Below are 18,196 nucleotides of genomic sequence, written 5' to 3' on the forward strand. Positions count from 1 at the left end.
TCAAAATCATTTCAACAGCTTATCATCGACCGAATTCGTTACCTATAAAGTTCAGGTAAACTTCACCACCTAAAAATGAATAATCAATCTGATCATCTTGTTAGGAATTAACCCACGAGCAAACAAAAAAATGTGTACAAATGTGATAAGGATCCATCATCCAGAAAGCAATCGTTTTATAGCCCAATGCTTGATCTTGCGATTCAGCATATGCCACCGGGTTTTACATCCAGTGCCGATTGGTCAATGTATGAACCAGGTTACCATTGTTCCAATCCTCATCCCTCTTGAGCTGATATTCTTTCAAAGAGCATCGAAAGTATTCAAGTAATGTAAATTTTAATAGTCCGTGTAAACAAGTCTTAGGTAAACAAGCACACCGAAACTGTCAGAAAAGTGAGGTTATACATTTTCATACAATGCTCTATATTTTTGACAGGTATATGAATGAATCATTTCAGCATCAGTGATGCCAGGTCTATTTAAACAATAGCCTGCAGTAAAAATATAAAAGTCTGCAGATTGCTACAAAAATCTTCAATAAATGCAACGTAGAAATGTAGTATGTATATAATTTAAATGATCAAAAATGTTGAAGGCTGGTGTATAAATTGGCTGGCATAGGCTTTGTTCTGCTAAATATTTGTAATCTGCAAAAGATCTGCAGTGAAAATGCAAAATCTGCAGATTTACTAATATATATGCAGATCTGGCATCCTTTTAGTATTCCCCACAGAAAATTCATCCAAATGGTGTAAAAATATGGGGAAACAAGGCAAGATAGGTATTCAGAATATGGGGTTAAATGAGCAGCTTGCACTATTTTTGATTTTTTCAATAGTTAGAGGTACCAAATCATCGCGGCAATAGGCAGTAACGAATTGGGGATAAAAAAGGAAGCATCCTATCATATAAAATTTTTTGACGAGAAAGGTCTATTATTGTATGAAATTAGACCGCATATTGATAACTATTTGCTGCGATATAGTCGATTGTTCCAACAGTATGCGGGCGACATGTATGTCAAAATCGAGACTGAGCACCTGAATCAATCAAAATTGCGGTCCGAGCAATACGTACATTAAGAGATACAATAAGTTCGAATATAAGTGCCAATAATATCAATCGTTTGGCCATTCTTCCGTTCACTTATGACGGAAGTTTACGGTGTATGAATTAGTATGCCCAAGACGCTATTGCGGACGTCCAGATCTATTCATTACATTTACTTGCAACCCGAAGTGGACGGAAATATCTCAGCATTCGATACTCGGCCAGACATCGAGGGGTCGTTTCGACATCGCCACACGAGTATTCTGGCAAAATTAAAAATCTCATGGATTTGATTGTCAAGCAAAACGTGTTTGGTGAAGTCAAATGCTGAATGTGCTCTATCAAATGGCGAAAAGAGGTCTGATGCATTCAGATGGACTTATTTGGTTGGTAGACTAAATACGTGCTGACCGAATCGATGATACCATTAGCGCAGTGATTCCCGATTCAGAAACCGATGCTGAACTTTTCGAAATCGTAACGACAAATATGGTTCACGGTCCCTGTGGTCAACACAACCCAGAATCTACCTGCATGGTTGAAAATCATTACACGGAAAGATACCCACGTTCATTGCTAGCTAGCACTCTCCGGAAACGATGGATACCCACTGTATCGACGTTGTTCCACCGAGCATAATGGCAAAACTTTTAGAATGAAAGTGAAAAGCAATAACGTTGTCATTAACAATAGCTGGATTGTTCGGTATTCACCTCTCCAAAACATTCAAAACCACTGCAATGTTGAATTCTACAACTCCATTAAATCAATTAAATACGTTCGCAAGTACGTGAATAAGGGCATCGACATAGCAGTTTTTGGAATTGCTACTCCTGATACTAACGATGATATGACGCGATATCAAGTTACTTTACCATCTGCCAGAGTGATCCGTTTGCTGGAACACTTATACTCCGAAATACCACGCCATTATACATGGCATGCGTCGTCAAAAACGTTCCAGTGATGGAAGCAAGGAAAAGCTGTTCTTGGATTCGACAATGTTTTTCTACAGACGCACTTGGAGGAATTTATACTGTGCATGATGAGTGCTTCTATTGCGCGCTTCCCACCAACCTGGACTCCGTACTTCCAACGTGCGAGTGATCTTAAAACTGCGAGCTGTCAAAACACATGTCAGAACACATGTATTTCATAGACAGACTAGTTAAACTAACCAGTCTATGAGAAGAATTTATAAGAGGAATGATAAGTGCGCAGTGCGGTTAGAAGCAGTATCTTCGGTTGCTTTTAGTCAATATTCGTGATCCAACTTCGTTTTAACCGCTTCGAATTGTGCCTGCAAACCAAATTCTTACGCTTTTTGCGATCACCATCTCGACGTGTTTTCCATCAAATGCTGTCGAATTGTGGCACAAATGTAAGGACTACATGGTTGACGATATTTTGCATCGAATTTGTGCGAATTGGAAATGAACAATGAGATGCGTAACGAGGCGTTGAATTTGATTGAAGACATGTGTCTGCTCATGTGCGGCAGGTTGTTGAACAAATTGGGCATTCCATCATCGAATCGTGCAATGTACGATGCATTTAATCATGAGTTGGGACGCGAACGAGAATATGATCGCGACGCTTTGAACCAGGTACTTCGAACAAACGTTCCGTTGTTGACTCCCGAGCAAAAGGACGTTTGCGACACTCCGATGAAAGCGATTGACGACCGAAACGGAGGTTTTTTTCCATCGATGCACCCGGAGGAACTGGCAAAACGTTTCTTATTCTAATACTGTTGGCTTCGGTTCGTTCGAGATCAGAAATTGCGCTGGCCATCGCCTCTTCAGGAATTGCAGCCACATTTTCACAATAATTCTGCGTTGAAGTTACCGTTAAATCTCCAAGTGACTGAGGAACCGATATGTTCCCAATTTGAAATAATTCGGGAATGGCGAAAGTGTTGCGATTAACATCTGGGACGAATGCACAATGACACACACGAGAATTCGAAGCACTTGATCGAATTATAAAGGACTGCAGTTTTGGAGGTGTATTGATTCCGCTGGTCGGCGGTTTTCGACAAACGCTTCCTGTAACCAATTATCTAACAGAGTTTCTAAATTCATTGGATTTGCCAGGATTACCACTATATGATTTACGACTGAAGGTTGGATCTGTTACCATTATGTTTCGAAACCTCAATCAACCGAAATTGTGCAGTGTAACAAGATTGGCCGTGAAGCAAGTTAAAAATAATGATTATCAAAGGAAAATTCGAGGACGACGAAGTATTGATTGCGAGAATTCCACTAATTCCAAACGACTCACCTTTCGAGTTCCAACGCATCGAGTTCCAGCGCATCCACGAGACTTATTACCCTAGAACCCCACGCCTTCTTTGGAGCCATGTAAAGACGAGAATTCGGCATTTTCCGACCTGAGACCCTAACCATAATTCAATTTAGAGTTCCTAGTAAGAGTAGGAAAAGGTGGTATAGCCAGTTTGCTTATAGCCTTCGTAGAAGTAGGTGTCAAAGTTGGCGTGGGGTACATTTGTACCCCAGTGTACGGTTGCCGTTAGTGTTTCGTCAGGTTTCGTGCTGTCAGTGGAAATGTTATTCGTGACAATACCAGTTTAAATACTGGTTGTTTTACTACGTAAGTAACAATTAGTATTATGTAATCGTTTTTAATCATTTATTCAATTAATTTAAATTAATTTTCAAGCGGAACAAAAAATCGTTCTGATTTTTGTTGATTTTTACTGTTGTATTGTTTATTTTTTATAGCAATGACTCGCAAGTATAATTTGCGCACAATTACTGCTGTAACAGTAACGTTGCGTGTTACCAATATATTACTGCACAGAAATATTTTTTTCATTTCAATTTCCACCCCATTTCGTGGTATTTTCCAAAACCCGATTTTTAAACATTCACTCTTCCAAATAATTGCACTTTTTTCAAAATATCGAAATTCCATTTTATAGTTTTTTTAGACCATCTTTCATCTTTTAGAATCATTTGATTTTTTTCAAATCGGTTGAAAATTCGCAGTTATAGTAATGTTTATGAAAAAAGTCAAAACCGCGATTTATTCAATTGTTGTTTTGTTCAAACCAATTTATGTATCATTGATTCAATAAATTCCGTACTTTCACTTACGCAGCTGTTTTCGCAATTACAAAACGAAGAAAATGATGTATTATACATTTCTTTTGTTTGCAATTTTACCTGCAAAAATTGCGATCCATCACGTGGGATTCATTTTTACCCCAGTGCAACGTTCTAAGGTAGAAAACGCAAGTGCAACGTTCTAGGGTTAATATTAATTTCATTGCATTTGCCATGACAATTAATAAATCAAGAGGCCAATCCTTGAACTTGTGGGGGATTAAACTCGAATTCCCTTGCTTCTCGCATTGCCAATTATATGTGGTATGCTCACGAGTTGGAAAGCCATCATATTTGTTTATTTACTCACCGGAAATAACAAAACAACAACAAAACGAAGAACATAGTCTACCATGAAGCATTAAATTGACCTGACATTCTTTACATTCCGTGATAATCAGGCATTGTAATTCTCTCTCACTCACGCGAGAAGAAGCTTATCCGATGTCCAACTTTTCCGAGATAAGATGAGTCGCAAAATTCTCCGTCTCCTCAAATAGCGTGAGAATGATTTTCCGGATAAAATGTATTTGACTTTTTCCTTCTCACCGGAGAAGGTGATAAAATTTTAATTTCGTGGAAATCAATAAAAACTTCAAAAAATACACTTAATTACAAAGAAAAGCGGCAAAGAAATATGATAGACTTGTTTCTTCGTGTTTTGGAATAACGACAGAAAAGCAGCGAGCGAAAAAAGGATACCGTGATAAATTCATTCACTCATTCTCCGGCTGTTTTATTTATCCGGAGAAATAACACGTTTTATTTATCCGGAGAAGTTGTGTGAGTGCCAATAACTTTTCGTGTGAAAATGTGAGTTTTTATTGTCGCAGAAGCAAACTATCCGGGCGCATTTACTCATATGAGCGATAAATGCAATGCCTGGTGATAATAAAAGATATGGAATTCATGAAATTCAATCAAATTCGGAATGTGTTATCGATAGCGAATGTTAGATCAAAATAAAACATCAATAATAATTACAGGTAGAATCCTGAATGCCCAAAACTATTTCAATCAAGATTCAAGAATACTATTTAGGGCAGGACGTATAAAGATGCAAGATGAAAAAATAACTATAACTGAAGCCAGGATCAGAGTGAATAAAGCGAAAGCACAATGAATAAAAAACTTTGGTTTAGAAAAGAAAAAACAACACATCACCATTTTTTCCTCGAATTCCCAGGACGCCAGGAGAGTTAATTAAGATCCACGATATGTCCTGAAAAAATATAGCATCTTTTCACCCTAATTATTGTAATGCTTATAAAACGATTACCAATAGTCCTAATTAAGACATGTCGATGAAATTATTATTTGTAGATATGAGCTCACTGCGCTCGATAGAAAGGCTGAGACTTAACTCCTGGAATTCATGCATTTGTTTTCATTTCAAATGCGCATCAACTATGCAAAATATTTGCATAAGTTGTTTAGTAACTGCGTTAGCACACTGAGAATTTCTTAAGTGCTGCAATCTATAACTAGTAGTACTTCGGAATTCCCAACAGGTTACATATGACGCTAAAGAACTGATTCAAACTGGCTTCGAGTAGTTTTTTCCTGCTTATTGTTGTTGATAAGTGTCTGATAAATATTAAAATTTCTAGACATTTAATATCTCCACCTAAAGGGTATTGACACCACATGTGTTTACCTAGATCTAATTTAATATAGTCATATAGCATTAGTGCTTTAAACCGGTTTTGTTAGCAATCGAAGATGTATCAACTGTGATTAGCCTACCAATTCAATTCGATGTTCTACCTGATCCATATCATTTGGCAAGACTTCATAGTCACAAACTTAACAGTATATGAATTTTGAAGGAGAAAAGAAAACTTTATTGGGAAATTTCCGCTAAACTAATTCTTTCGGGTCTCTGAAATTGGTTCAGAATTTTGAATGATGTCTATTTGGGTTCTTGCTCAAATGCAACAACCCATTTCGGCATTTCTAACGAATTGAACGGCAGACAATTGGTGTAAGAATTTAGATAACCATAAGCTTCGTTGTAAAAACGATTCTTCGGGTTTTAAGCGTTGCAATTCACGCCAACGAAATGTAAAATTGAATACTTTACGGTGTTCGACTTTGACAGTTCTTGAGTACTGTTTACACAGACCTAGGGCCGATTTCTTCACCCTCGCTTAACTTTTATACCACCAGTATGTTTAAACATGATTTAAGCACTAACCGAGGTTAAAGAAATCGGCCCTTAACCGTGCTGGTGAACCTGGTTTGAAAGTTAAGCGAAATCGACTCTTATGGCGTTTTTGCTTGAACCCGAAACTGAGTCAGATTCTAACCCGAACCGTTGTCAGTTCATACATTTTGACTCAGTTTCGCTTCAAGCAAAAACGACATTAGAATAATTCGAGTCGAATCGACGACAAAGTTCATGTAAACAGTAATTAGTGAACTGTCAAAAAGGTGAGGATAGCTGTGTCCGAATGAACTCAATAAGGTGCAAATGGTGCAAATTGAGTGACATTAGGAATTCATCCTTATGTCTTAGATCCCACAGTGATGAACTCTGCCTGTTTATTGAATACTTTACGCTGACGTCACAAATGAACTGAGTGTTCATTTTTGACAGTTCGCTTGTACTGTTTACATGGACTTAGAAAAATTCTTTTCGATTTTCTTCGAGCGAATCTAGTCGTCCACAAATTCCATGTAAACAGTACAAGCGCACTGTCAAGAAAAGTAAGGTTAACTGTTTTAGTAAAGAAACTAATTATGTGAGTCGACTGAATAAAGCGGCAGTGATTTGTTAGCATTTTTTCATCGAAACACGTGGGCATCTGTGCTGCATCTTTTGTAGTTTCAAATTCACGCTAATTTAGAGAGGTAGTACATCAAAACAACAGAAAATCATGAATGCTGAAAGAATTAAATGGTTGAAAAGTGAGAATCAAAAGGTTAATGGTAAGATTAGTATACTTGTGTTCAGAATTCTGCGTTCACCTATGATATTTTAGATGAAATCATTATGCACAAGAAAAAACACGAGGAACTGAGGGTCAGGATTAAACAGCTTACAGAAGGTATTAGTAACCGGAGCAATCAGCTTGGTGCTATAAAAAAGCGCTGTGAAGTAAGATTTGGGTCAATCGAATAACTAAATAGACGGTTAGTGCAGTGTTTATTCATCTTCAGGAAACCAAATTACAAGTGACGGAGCTTATGACTAACGAGAAGAGAATTACAGCTATTCATGAGATTGAGAAATCCCGGTACTCTAAAATCCGGCAAGCTGTTGAAGACTATAAGGCCACCATTTTAAGTGTCACCAGAAAAAATACGGGTAACTAGATACAACTTTTGAACAAGAGATTTCAGAATGTTTAACCTAACCTTGCAGATCCGGTTCATGGGAACAGTTCCGCTGTACTTTCTCCGAATCAGCTTTCGTACGCTCGTTGCTCTCGTGAATACCAGTTAGACGAAAAGGAACGACGCCTGACCGAGCTGAAACGATCGCTGGCGAAACGTGAACAGGATTTGGTTATAAAACGTAACCACAATTCGGCGCGGATCGTTCGGCTGAGGAAGCTGCTGCAGTCCAATGAAGCAAAGCGTGCCCTGTGTAAGGAACAGTTGAGCGCACTGAAGTCCAGAGCTAACCGTCGTTACTAGTTTCTATGGTTGTCATTTGTTAGTTTGAACAGTCGCCAGATGAGGAAATACACGAATTCAGTACAGGTTAGCAAACTGCAACCCAGGAAAAATCCGCCAAGACCACCTATGTACACTGAAATTAGAAAATATTGTATTAATTTTATAGATGGTTATTGGGAAGTTATTATTTTGTATAAAAAAGCCTAACTCTTCAGTATTATTACCATCGTAGGTAAGGCCAAATACAAATATTTGTATTTGGTAAGACGAAAGAGAAATATAAAACTTTCAATTAAAATGAACGATTGATAACGACATTAGGCTGGGCATGGTGGCGCCTTTACATGAAACTGTCAATGTTATCAAGCTTTTCCTACATTAGATGTGGTTAGATCGAAATTTAGTTCCTTTTAATGTTGCTGTCGTCAATAAACATCATATTCATTCGTAAAAGCGTCTAATTTACTGAGCTCTTCGGCTCTCTTATGCCATTCAGCATTACAACTTCTTGAGCCCTTTGGCTCCCTGCGCAGTGCCATTCAGCACTGCTACTTTTTTTTAATTCTTTTGGCTCACTTCTCGTCCTTTTAGTACCACTTTACCGCTGAGCCATTCAGTTCCCGATCTGTTCGTCAACTATTCACCCTAGTCCCCGATGATGGACCTTGCCTACTTCGACAAAGAATTTCCCGATGAGAGAAGTTCTCATGAAACCGATCGAACCAGCCAGGTGCCGATTTCGGTCCGGCGGTTCCGGTTGAGCAAGGCGTCCGTTTCGCTGGTGCCCCGGAGACCCGAAACTGATGGTGTCTAGTCGAGAACTACTCATTCTAGTCCCCTGCGTCGAATCTAGCTTGAGCCGAAGGAGTTTCTTGGCGAAAGGAGTTCTCCCGATACCGATTATTCTTTTGTTTTCGATATATTTCGCTCGGGCCAACGGTAGGGTGCCGTGGTCGGTCTGGCGATTCCGAGTGGAATGTGCCTTCCGGTTCGCTGGCGCCCCGACGACCCACTCCTGATGCTTTGTTGCGGTCTACTCGACTAGTCCCAGGCGGTGGATCTAGCCTACTCCGGTGGAAGAGTTTCCCGTCAGTGGTTGTTCTCTCGAGACCGTTGCTCACTGTTCATCACGTCATTTCTGCTGTGCCTGTGATGATCTTCGTCACCACTCTGTTGACTGCGTTCCCCGTGTTTACGTCACTTGCCATTCCGGGTTGATGTCCGACCCTTCCGTTCTCTCTACGTGTCGCTTCGAGCCTCGGGCATTCGAAGACGACGCGCTCTGGAGGTTCCTCGACGTTCTCACACTTCGGACACTAGTTGCAACTTTACATCAACCATCTAGGTTTCCACGATGCCTATTGTTTCTGCCGTCAATCTTCACTTCCTCGAGGGTCGCGCCGGTTATCGTCAGGACAACGTCATCTACGAAGCCGACGATCTCGACTTCCCTGGGTAGTTCCAGTGTTAACACTCCGTTGTAGATTATGTTCCAGAGTGTTGGGCTGAGTATGGAGCCCTGAGGTACTCCCGCCGTGACCCCAATTGACCCCTGCCCCATGTTCGTCTCGTAGACAAGTACTAAGTTCTGAAATTAAGTTTTTAAAAACTTGCACAAATAGTCCGGGACCCGCATTCTGTGCAGCACTACGGCGCTGTTGAACACGTCCTTCATGTCGATCGTTACCACAGCGCAGTAGCGATTACCCCTTATTTTTTGCTTCGATGCTTTCTCTTTTTTGACTGTGCGTAACCCGAACTGCCTCTGCGATAGTCCATTCTCACTTTCAGCATAGCTCGTCAGCCTGTTGAGGATGACCCTTTCCTGAAATTTACCAAGAGTATCCAGCAGGCATATACGATGCTGGATCTCCTGGAGGTTTCTTTAGTTTTGGCTGCAACAGCTTCTGAGTCTTCAATCTGTTCGGTAAGTAGTCTTCGTGCAGGCATTTCTGTTGAATTATCCTAAGCAGATACCGTCCGGACCAGGAGCTTTCTTTGCTTTTGTCACTATAAAGAGCTCGTCGTGGGAGACTGGATTGTCACCAGCATTTGCCCTGTCTGTATCAACATACGGTGCAGGCGGTCATGCGGTTGGGTCGTACTTCGGGCAAAGTTCCTCCACGTTAGTCTGAGTCATCACGACACGGTAAGCGTTAGCTTAGGGGTTAGCGTCTACTTTTCTGCACAGCTCCTTGTAGCAGGTGGACTTACTAAGCACTAGCTAGCGTTTAAAAGCGGCCCTAGCCGCCCGAAATGTCACCTTACACACTTCTCTGACAGCCTCCGATCTAGCTAGCTTTCCGTTCCACCAATACGCCGGACGCCAACAGCTCCTCGGCTCCATTTTCCTCGGAATTGTTATGTCACACGCCCTCGCTAATCTTTCTGACAGCTCAGCAGCAGTCGCAATTGGAGCGAGGTTGTCAGCACGAAGTGCTTTCACAAAAACGTCCTTATCGAAGTCCTTTATTTTCCACTTCCGCTCGCTAGTCCTCACTCTTCGCGTTACAACGCAATTCTGCCGACCAATCGTGTAGTGGATCGCCGGATGATCGCTATGTGTGTACTGCTCACTAACTCGCCTATTCAAGTTATTTATCAGCGACGGACTACTACTACGGTGCTGGAGCGATTCCCGACCGTCTTTACGGAATGTGTTAGTGGAATCTTCATTGCACAGCCTTTTCTTCCAGCTTCGCCGGGCTTCCCACAATCTGTAACTTCTTTCGTTGGTCAGCATGCTACCCTGCTCGCCCAAGCGTTAAAATCTTCTCCTATACATCCGGCGTTCGTCCGACTAACGAGACGGTTAGTGTGTTCAGCATCAGATTGTACTGCTTTGGTGTCCACCGTAGGGGAGCATAACTGCTACATGCGACTACGCCGTTGATTACCGACCATCCGATTTTGATCTTACCGGTGGATATAAGCTGGTTGGCTGGGTCTGACGATAAGCGTTTCGCTTCTGTCTGAGTGCCACTATACGTCTTCCTCAACCTGATTGATATCTGCTCTTTCTCTAGGTTTCATTGCACTCAATCACTGTTTCTTGAACTAAAGTTCTCACGTTCCCTACTCCTCCCACCGCTTCTGCCACGAGTTCCCGATAGGTCGAGCTCTTGATCGATGGATCCTTCATCAGCTCAAACAGTATCTCACCTTTCTAAGTGCGCCTGGATCTTGCTACGTTCTTTCCCAGCTCCTTCAGTTTGGGATCCTCTCTCACCCTTCTGAGGATCGCAGCTTACGTCACGCCGTCGTTTGCTTTGACGACTAGAGTGTCTCCCTTACACCCCCGCTGGCGCAATCGAAGGTCTGCTTTCTTCATTTCATCCTTTTCATTCTGTTTTTCCTCCTCTCTTTTACGGCTTCTACGGATCGCCACCCACTCCTTTTGTCGACTGTTCCGCTGTGCTTCACCGACCTCTTGGGTTTCTACGGTTCCTCCTTCTCTCCTGGTGTTGCCCTTACTCTTTTCACAGAACGGGAATACCGGCCACCTCTCGGCGTCTCGTACAGGCTTGTTATTTGCTCACACAATGAGCCACAAAGAGCGAAATACACCGATTGAAACTAGAGCAGCACAAAAACACTGCGATGTGCAGAACGACCACACAAAGAGACACTTGAAAACGAAAAAGAGTGCACCAAGAGCTGCACAATTTCGTTCAAAGAGTCACCTTGAAGAGCCACTTTTTTGTGCCTCCCCTCACTGGAAAGCAGGTAAGAAGGCGAATCAAACTACAATTCAGATGAAGTTTGACCGGAAGAACGTTTTAAAAATGTTTTTTGGTTGCCTTCTCTACTTACGTGCGTGTGGGACCAAGATACACACTAAAGAGCCTCTTATTTCTACTCTTTGTGGCGTGCAGCCATGGAGTAGAATACACGTGTGGGAGCAACACGCATCGGAGTGAAGAGGTTTATTGTGAAAGAGAAGAGCATGAAAGGTGCAACGAGCGTTTGTTTTTTTCTCTTTATTTGCTCTGAGGTGCATAACATCCCTGGTCTCGTAGGCTTTTGATTTCGCTATCTCCGTGGTCTTCAACGTCTTTTCGGCGTTTTAAGCTCTCTCTAGTAATGCCATCTGCTCGCATTCGACTGCTGCTTTGATGTTAATCACTAGATCCTTCATCTGTCCGTGCATGTTGCCCTCGCTTTTTATGAATTCGTAGAATTCTTCGATTTTTTGCCTCAACTTCGCCACTTTAGGAAACCCAGACTGCTGGTCTTCTTGGTTAATGCTTGGTTTCAAAGTGCGCTCCTGAAACCCTAGCTTTCCTTGGCGTCAAACTGGTTTGTCGCCGCTTGTGCTCGGTATGGTCTCCCTGGGCTACTCTCTCTGTTGCTGCGGTTGCAGTTGCACTCGATCTTTTCGCTGCGTCGGCGATCTCGCTAGCCCAACACTTGCTCCGTTAATTCTTTTTGTTCGGTGCCTTAGCAGTTGCAGAAAAGGTTCTATTGTGTTTAGCAGCATTCATCTGCGCGATAAACCGTTTCCTGAAATGGATATCTTCCCATCGTCCCAATCGCCGCTGGTTTTGAGTTATCTGATATCCAGTTTCTATCGCTGGTCGTAGTTAGATTCCGCTACAGATTGCCACAGCAATCTGTGGCTGTGCTGTGCCGCAAAGGTTGTGGATGATTTGCGTTACCTGGACTGTGACTTCGTTGCAGTCGCCTGTTTGAAGGCGGACACCGTGGGCCGCCTTTAACGTGATTGTGACCTTCGTTTGCACAGATCAGGCATCTCGGAGCCTTTCGGCAATTATTTGCCTTGTGGTCCACAGATGGCAGAAATTCCTAACAATTGAAGCACACTTCTGGTCGCTGAGAGACACTCAATGGTCATACCGATCAACCAGCTTTGGTTTTCCCGGCTTTAGTGCGTTGTTTGCTGCTGCGACTGGAAACCTAACCGAAGCCGCTTGCGTCCCTTTCTTGTTCGGATCGTCATCTGCCCCTCTCTAAGCTCGCACTGTTTTTTCAGAGCTTCTCTTAGCTCTTCTTCCAACGATACTTCAACCAGGTCCTTACATTGGATGGTTGCCTCCGGGTACAAGGTTATCAGTTCCACTGCGTCGCCCATGGCTTTATCGGTGAGTTCTTTATAAGTAGAGCTGTTTGACTTCGGATCCTTTTTCAATTCCAGGATAATCTCTCCAGTGCTGGTGCGCCTGATTTTCTTAACGTCTGAGCCTTCAGTGCCGGGTTTATCCGCAATTCACGCAGTACCTTCTTGTACGAGTCATCGTTATCTTTGACTATGAGTGCTTCACATTTGTTTCGTCCCTCGAAGTGCTTTCGTTTTTCGGACCAATCCACAGCGGCTCGGCTTAGAGCAAAAGGTGGATTAAAGGCAAAACTTTGTCAAATCAGTTCAAGTATGATGCTTTTATGTACTTTTGGTACGTTCAATTTGTTTTTGATATCAAAATACATTAAAAATAAACAATGACCTGCTCATTAGGGTGGCTCAAAAATAGGTTTTTGTAGAAACGGTTCGTAAATGTTTTTAAAAGTAACTATTGTGCGCTAGATTCATTTTTGATATTTAAACATGTAAAAAAAGAAATTCTCACTCATTAGGGTGGCTCAAAAATAATTATTTTTATGTAATCATTTTGTAATGATCGTGTGATGAATTTGTTTTTAATAACAAAACATATTGGAAATAATCCCCTCTCATTAAGGTGGCTCAAAAATAATTATTTTGTCATAGCATTTAATATTTTTTAGTGGTTTATACACTCCATTTCTTTTTGATACTAAAGCATTTCAGAAAGGAAAACCACTCGTTAGGGATGCTAAGAATAATTAAAAACGTTTGAGCTTGAGCTTGTGCCACCACCCCTGGCTGCTACTCCGTTATCGATCTGGACTAGCTGAAGTTGCACAGAGAATAAGTAGATAATTATGCTTGGGAGTAGCGAAACATCTTTCAATGTGCAACTCCTGGTAATCCTAAAGTATTGATCAATACCGGCGCCGGCCAGGCCCGAACGTAGATCGCGGAAGGAAAGAGAAGGAATGGTTAGTCCGATACTTGCTTTTGCTTGAGGCCGTATATACTACTGTACACTCCACAAGTATCACAGGAGGAGGATATTTTTGTTAGTAAGAGTATAGAAGTTGGATCACTTCTTCTTTACCGACGCCAGAGAGGTGACTTGACTATCTGGACTAGATATCGATCCACCAAACTCATAGACCGGGGACCAACGGCTTTACTTCCCTTCCGAAGGAAGACGTGACCACAGATTTTTTCGCCTCAGAAAAATCTCAATGACCTCGGCTGGAATTGAACCCAGGCAAATAGGAATGAGTGGCGGTCACGCTTACCACTCAACCACCGGCGCCGTCCTAAGAAAAATTAAAAACGTTTCTTCGAAAAACTAAAATAACCGGAAAAGTTCCTGTGAGCAAATTTGCGAAAAACACTGGAGTTACGCATTTCTAAAAGCTGTGAAAAACTCATTTCATATCCAAATTATCTAAAATCTTGCCAAAGTGTCTCCGAAACAACCAACACAAGAAAAATATTCATGAACATACCGCGTGACCTTCTTATCTGGACATAAGTTCGGGCTCGTCCCACTGTGCAATCCATATTGTTCGCCTCCCGTCTTGTGCCGCCGACTTCCCATTGGGTGTTTTTACCCACGTTAACGTCTGCTGCCCTCCTTTTTATGCTGCTGTGATTGCAGCAGTTGTTTTTCTTGAGGCTGCTCCGGTTGCTGAAGATTCTGTTTCCCCTGGTCGTGCTGTTGTTGCACTGGTTGGCTTTGCCGAGGTGGGGACCTCTTTAAACTACTTTTGGTGAAGAGATTCGCCGCGCCTACTCCATATGTGTGAGTTTCTCCATTTTATGGGGTCTCAACTTCGGGCCGTGATCCAATGTTTATCTATGCAAGCAGGGATACTATGCTAGGGTTGACACTATAATTCATGGGGAATAGTGTTCAGAGCCGGATCGGCGTTAAATCGGGATCGGTTCATCCGAACCTAATACCACCAACTATTGGTGACGGGTTTTAACCCATTCATGCCCATGTTGTTTGTGGACAACAACGTTTTTAAACAGCTATAACTTTTGATTGAGGCAAGATTTTCTCACAATAACAAGTAACGCTAATAAACGTGACTATTGCTTTTCATTTGAGTATTAAAAGTTGCAAGGATTAGCTCTAGAACTGAAGTTATTGCAATTAGTCTGATTGGATTCCAATGAAGCAGTGCTGCCAGAGACAGTTTACGTTGACGATGAAAAATGAATTTTTCATATATCTGCGTAATGTTGCAATATTATTGAAAACTGATAAAACTTATCAATTTAAACTATCTTTGGCTACGTTTTCCACGAAATTGGACTGTTGTAAATATTCTAGGAGAAGTGCATTGAGCATTGATAGGTAAAAATTAAGCAGCTTCTAGCACTGCGAGGAAAGCACCTATCTCTATGATAAAAGGCTTTTCGTATTTCTTGAGCCCACCTTTTTCAAGGAAAAATAGTTTTGAACCCCCACTTGCACTAGAAAAAAGTTGGGCATGCAAGGGTTAAGCATACCTGGAGACCTGCCAAAGTTTTAACGAGGCAGCCATGCTGTTAACCCATTCACCATTTTACGTCAAGTTTCGTGTGTGCGTATATGTGTGTGGGAGTGTGCGTGTGTGAATCGATTTGCACAAACTTAGTTTCAAGTGAACGGTATAACGATATAACGATTCTATTCAATTTTTTGTTGGCCAGACTTCCAGTTCCGGAGTTACGGGTTGAAGAGTGAATATTGTCATATAAACTGATACTAATATGATATCAAAACTATGCAGAACTTATTAAAATGCGCGCAAAGTTAGTTGGATTTTCAAGCAAAATGAGAAGGAGAAAGTTCAAAGAGATATTGTTGGAAAAATAAAATGGAGAAGGTCAAAGGAAATAGAACAAAAATAAACGGACGTAAAAGAAGATGACATGCGTATTAAATTACCGAAGACATCTGACAGTCCAAAAATGATATCTCGCTGTAGTTGCATTTTTGGATACTCGGTAAAACCCCACTGGAGATTAGCTCCTAGAAACCATTCTCTGGATCGCTGTAAGAGATGTTGTACAGTAGTTACATCCACTTCAGGTTTATTTATATTACTTACGTAGGCTTGCACGAAAAAGTTTGAATCGTCGCAATTGGGGAGACAGTTGCACTGCACGGATTTGTTTCCTTCACGTAATGTTATTAGTACATCTGTGTGGAATGATGGGTTCTTCATCAAAAACTACGTTATATTTCATATTTAGAGTGCATATGAAAAGTGTGATGACAATGCTAAGATTAAAACAATGATCTGTAGATTGTGTTCTTTGTAAAAACTATCATGCCACCACTCTTTTGACATAAACCCTGCTATTACATTATAATACCTGAATTTTGACCCAAGCAACGATATCCTTCAAAATCACAGATACGGTAGCGTTTCTTTCCTTTACCTTAGAACATGTCAAATACAATTTAAGGCCATGCATGATTTATATATTATATTACCTCTGCTTCGATAGAAATGAGGAATACAGCCACAATACCGGACAGCCAAACGCATGCGACATTCAATCCGACACAGGTTATAGCTGTAAACGGGGCTAAACTCCAGAACATCAGCTTCGTGTGTAAATCGACATTGTCTCTGAGATACTGCCAACCTGAAAATATTTTCCAAATTTACCTCCGAGATAAAACAAACAAACAACTGTTTACTGTCTAGCCGAAGGTGACGTGATAAGCTCCAACGCTAGTAGTTCCACTGTAGTGTAAAAAGCCTCTAGGAACAGATATCTTCGTTTCGAAATCTCAGGAATCTCCATGTACCCGTGAAAATACACCTCGTAGGAATTTTCCAGCTTGACCAACTGTCCATATACTTCGCCGTCCAGTGGATGAACAACAGCAGTAATCGGTGATGGAAGCAAATCCCAACGATCACTCGACCAGTACTGGTACGAACTGTATTCTGCTACAATAGAGTTAACCGACAGGCACACTCCTAGCTCTGTAATAGTTTGCTGCCCTAGTAAGGGCAATAGAGTTCCGCTACTGATTTGAGGGTGAAAAGCTAATGATAAATTGTGGATTAAATTCAAATATTGTGTGGTTGGTATCCCGTATGTTTTGTGCATGGGCAAGTCCAAGAATGTGTCGTAGGTTGCATTCGCTAGCTTAGTAATAAATTCTTTGAAGTCTTCTTTGTCGTCTTCGGTCGCAAATGTTTCCGGGTGTTGCTGAATGTATTGTTCAACCTTCTGGTCGTCAATTCGATGACGAGAGCAAACGGTGACACTTGGAAAACTTGTATTCCAGAAATACATGTTGCGATCCATTGAAATGACAACTGGTGACGTTTGGTAGCGGAACCAGATTCGTTGGGCCAAAGCAATCATTCCAAAAACTCCCAGCGTAATACAGGAAATCCAGAAGATGCGTTCGACCACATGAACCCCTCCTTGCACAATATGCTGAAATCCGTGAACCGATGATGTTTCCAATAAATTGAGGACAAACTTTCGAGAGTGTAAAAAAATGCGTTTCACTAAGCTTTTCCTTTGTGTCATTTTGGCTTGGTGACTCGTCTGCGATGGATCTGATACTGACTTCTTCTTCGAGACGTGGTCGTTCTATGATGAATATTGATAGTTAAATGTTAATCTCGCATCTGAAACTAGTCTTCCAATCATGTTCGAAATAGATTACACGATGAGATTATGATTGATGTAATTACATGCACTCATCCCTTACAATTTCGTTACTGGGCCCTGAGTGCTGTAGAACATATAAATATAATAAGTAGCGACGTGCGCGTGTCGTGTTTTATTTTAAATGAGTGAATAAATTCTAGTTTCAATATAAATCGGTTTAGTAGTTTTTGAATGGCAATTATTATCGTGTTTTTTCCGGACACGTTCTACAAAAAGCTTCGTCACCGAGTCACTTGTCGAAATTTTTGCATAAAAACTTGAAGAATGTTATTGAATCATAACGTACAAAAATTTTGATCAATTCGCTTCACCCAAATTTCTTAAACGCAGTGTTTTTTTTTTCATGCTGAAACCCGTTAAAGACTCTTCCCTTAATTGCTCACGCCCATCTGTGTGTGCGGAACGAAAAAATAAATAAGTAGCCACAATATGATCGACACGACACCAAGAGCTTGGTGTCGATTGAATGCATACGTCGCGGCGTGATGCTAGCAGAAGGGGAAAGAACGGTCGATGTAAGCAAAGATTTCTGATGATTTTTTACCGGTGAAACATGTTGATGAATTATATTCTATCAACGACCATGCGGTAGACTTGGGAGGAACGCCCAACTCCTACCAGCAGAAGGCAAAGGATTCTT

The 18,196-nt window shown here is 41.3% G+C and overlaps 2 protein-coding genes across 2 annotated transcripts; one reads left to right on the plus strand and one right to left on the minus strand.

The window, feature by feature from the left end:
* Positions 1–6,911: 6,911 nt before the first annotated feature.
* Positions 6,912–7,811, plus strand: LOC131680674 (uncharacterized; the record flags this gene model as incomplete). Its single annotated transcript, XM_058961387.1, has 4 exons — positions 6,912–7,115; positions 7,169–7,284; positions 7,347–7,494; positions 7,552–7,811. Coding segments are annotated over exons 1-4 (576 nt in total), but the record flags the coding sequence as incomplete, so codon positions are not given.
* Positions 7,808–17,412, minus strand: LOC131680675 (uncharacterized). The gene is made up of 5 exons (XM_058961388.1): positions 16,562–17,412; positions 16,352–16,506; positions 15,963–16,054; positions 15,800–15,905; positions 7,808–7,941 (listed from the first exon to the last, which is right to left on the minus strand). Exons 1-5 carry the CDS (start codon positions 17,410–17,412, stop codon positions 7,823–7,825), a joined length of 1,323 nt encoding a protein of 440 aa, XP_058817371.1. The 3' UTR covers positions 7,808–7,822.
* Positions 17,413–18,196: the final 784 nt, after the last annotated feature.

The sequence above is a fragment of the Topomyia yanbarensis genome, chromosome 2 (genome assembly GCF_030247195.1).
Source record: "Topomyia yanbarensis strain Yona2022 chromosome 2, ASM3024719v1, whole genome shotgun sequence".
NCBI classification, from domain to species: Eukaryota; Metazoa; Arthropoda; class Insecta; order Diptera; family Culicidae; genus Topomyia; species Topomyia yanbarensis.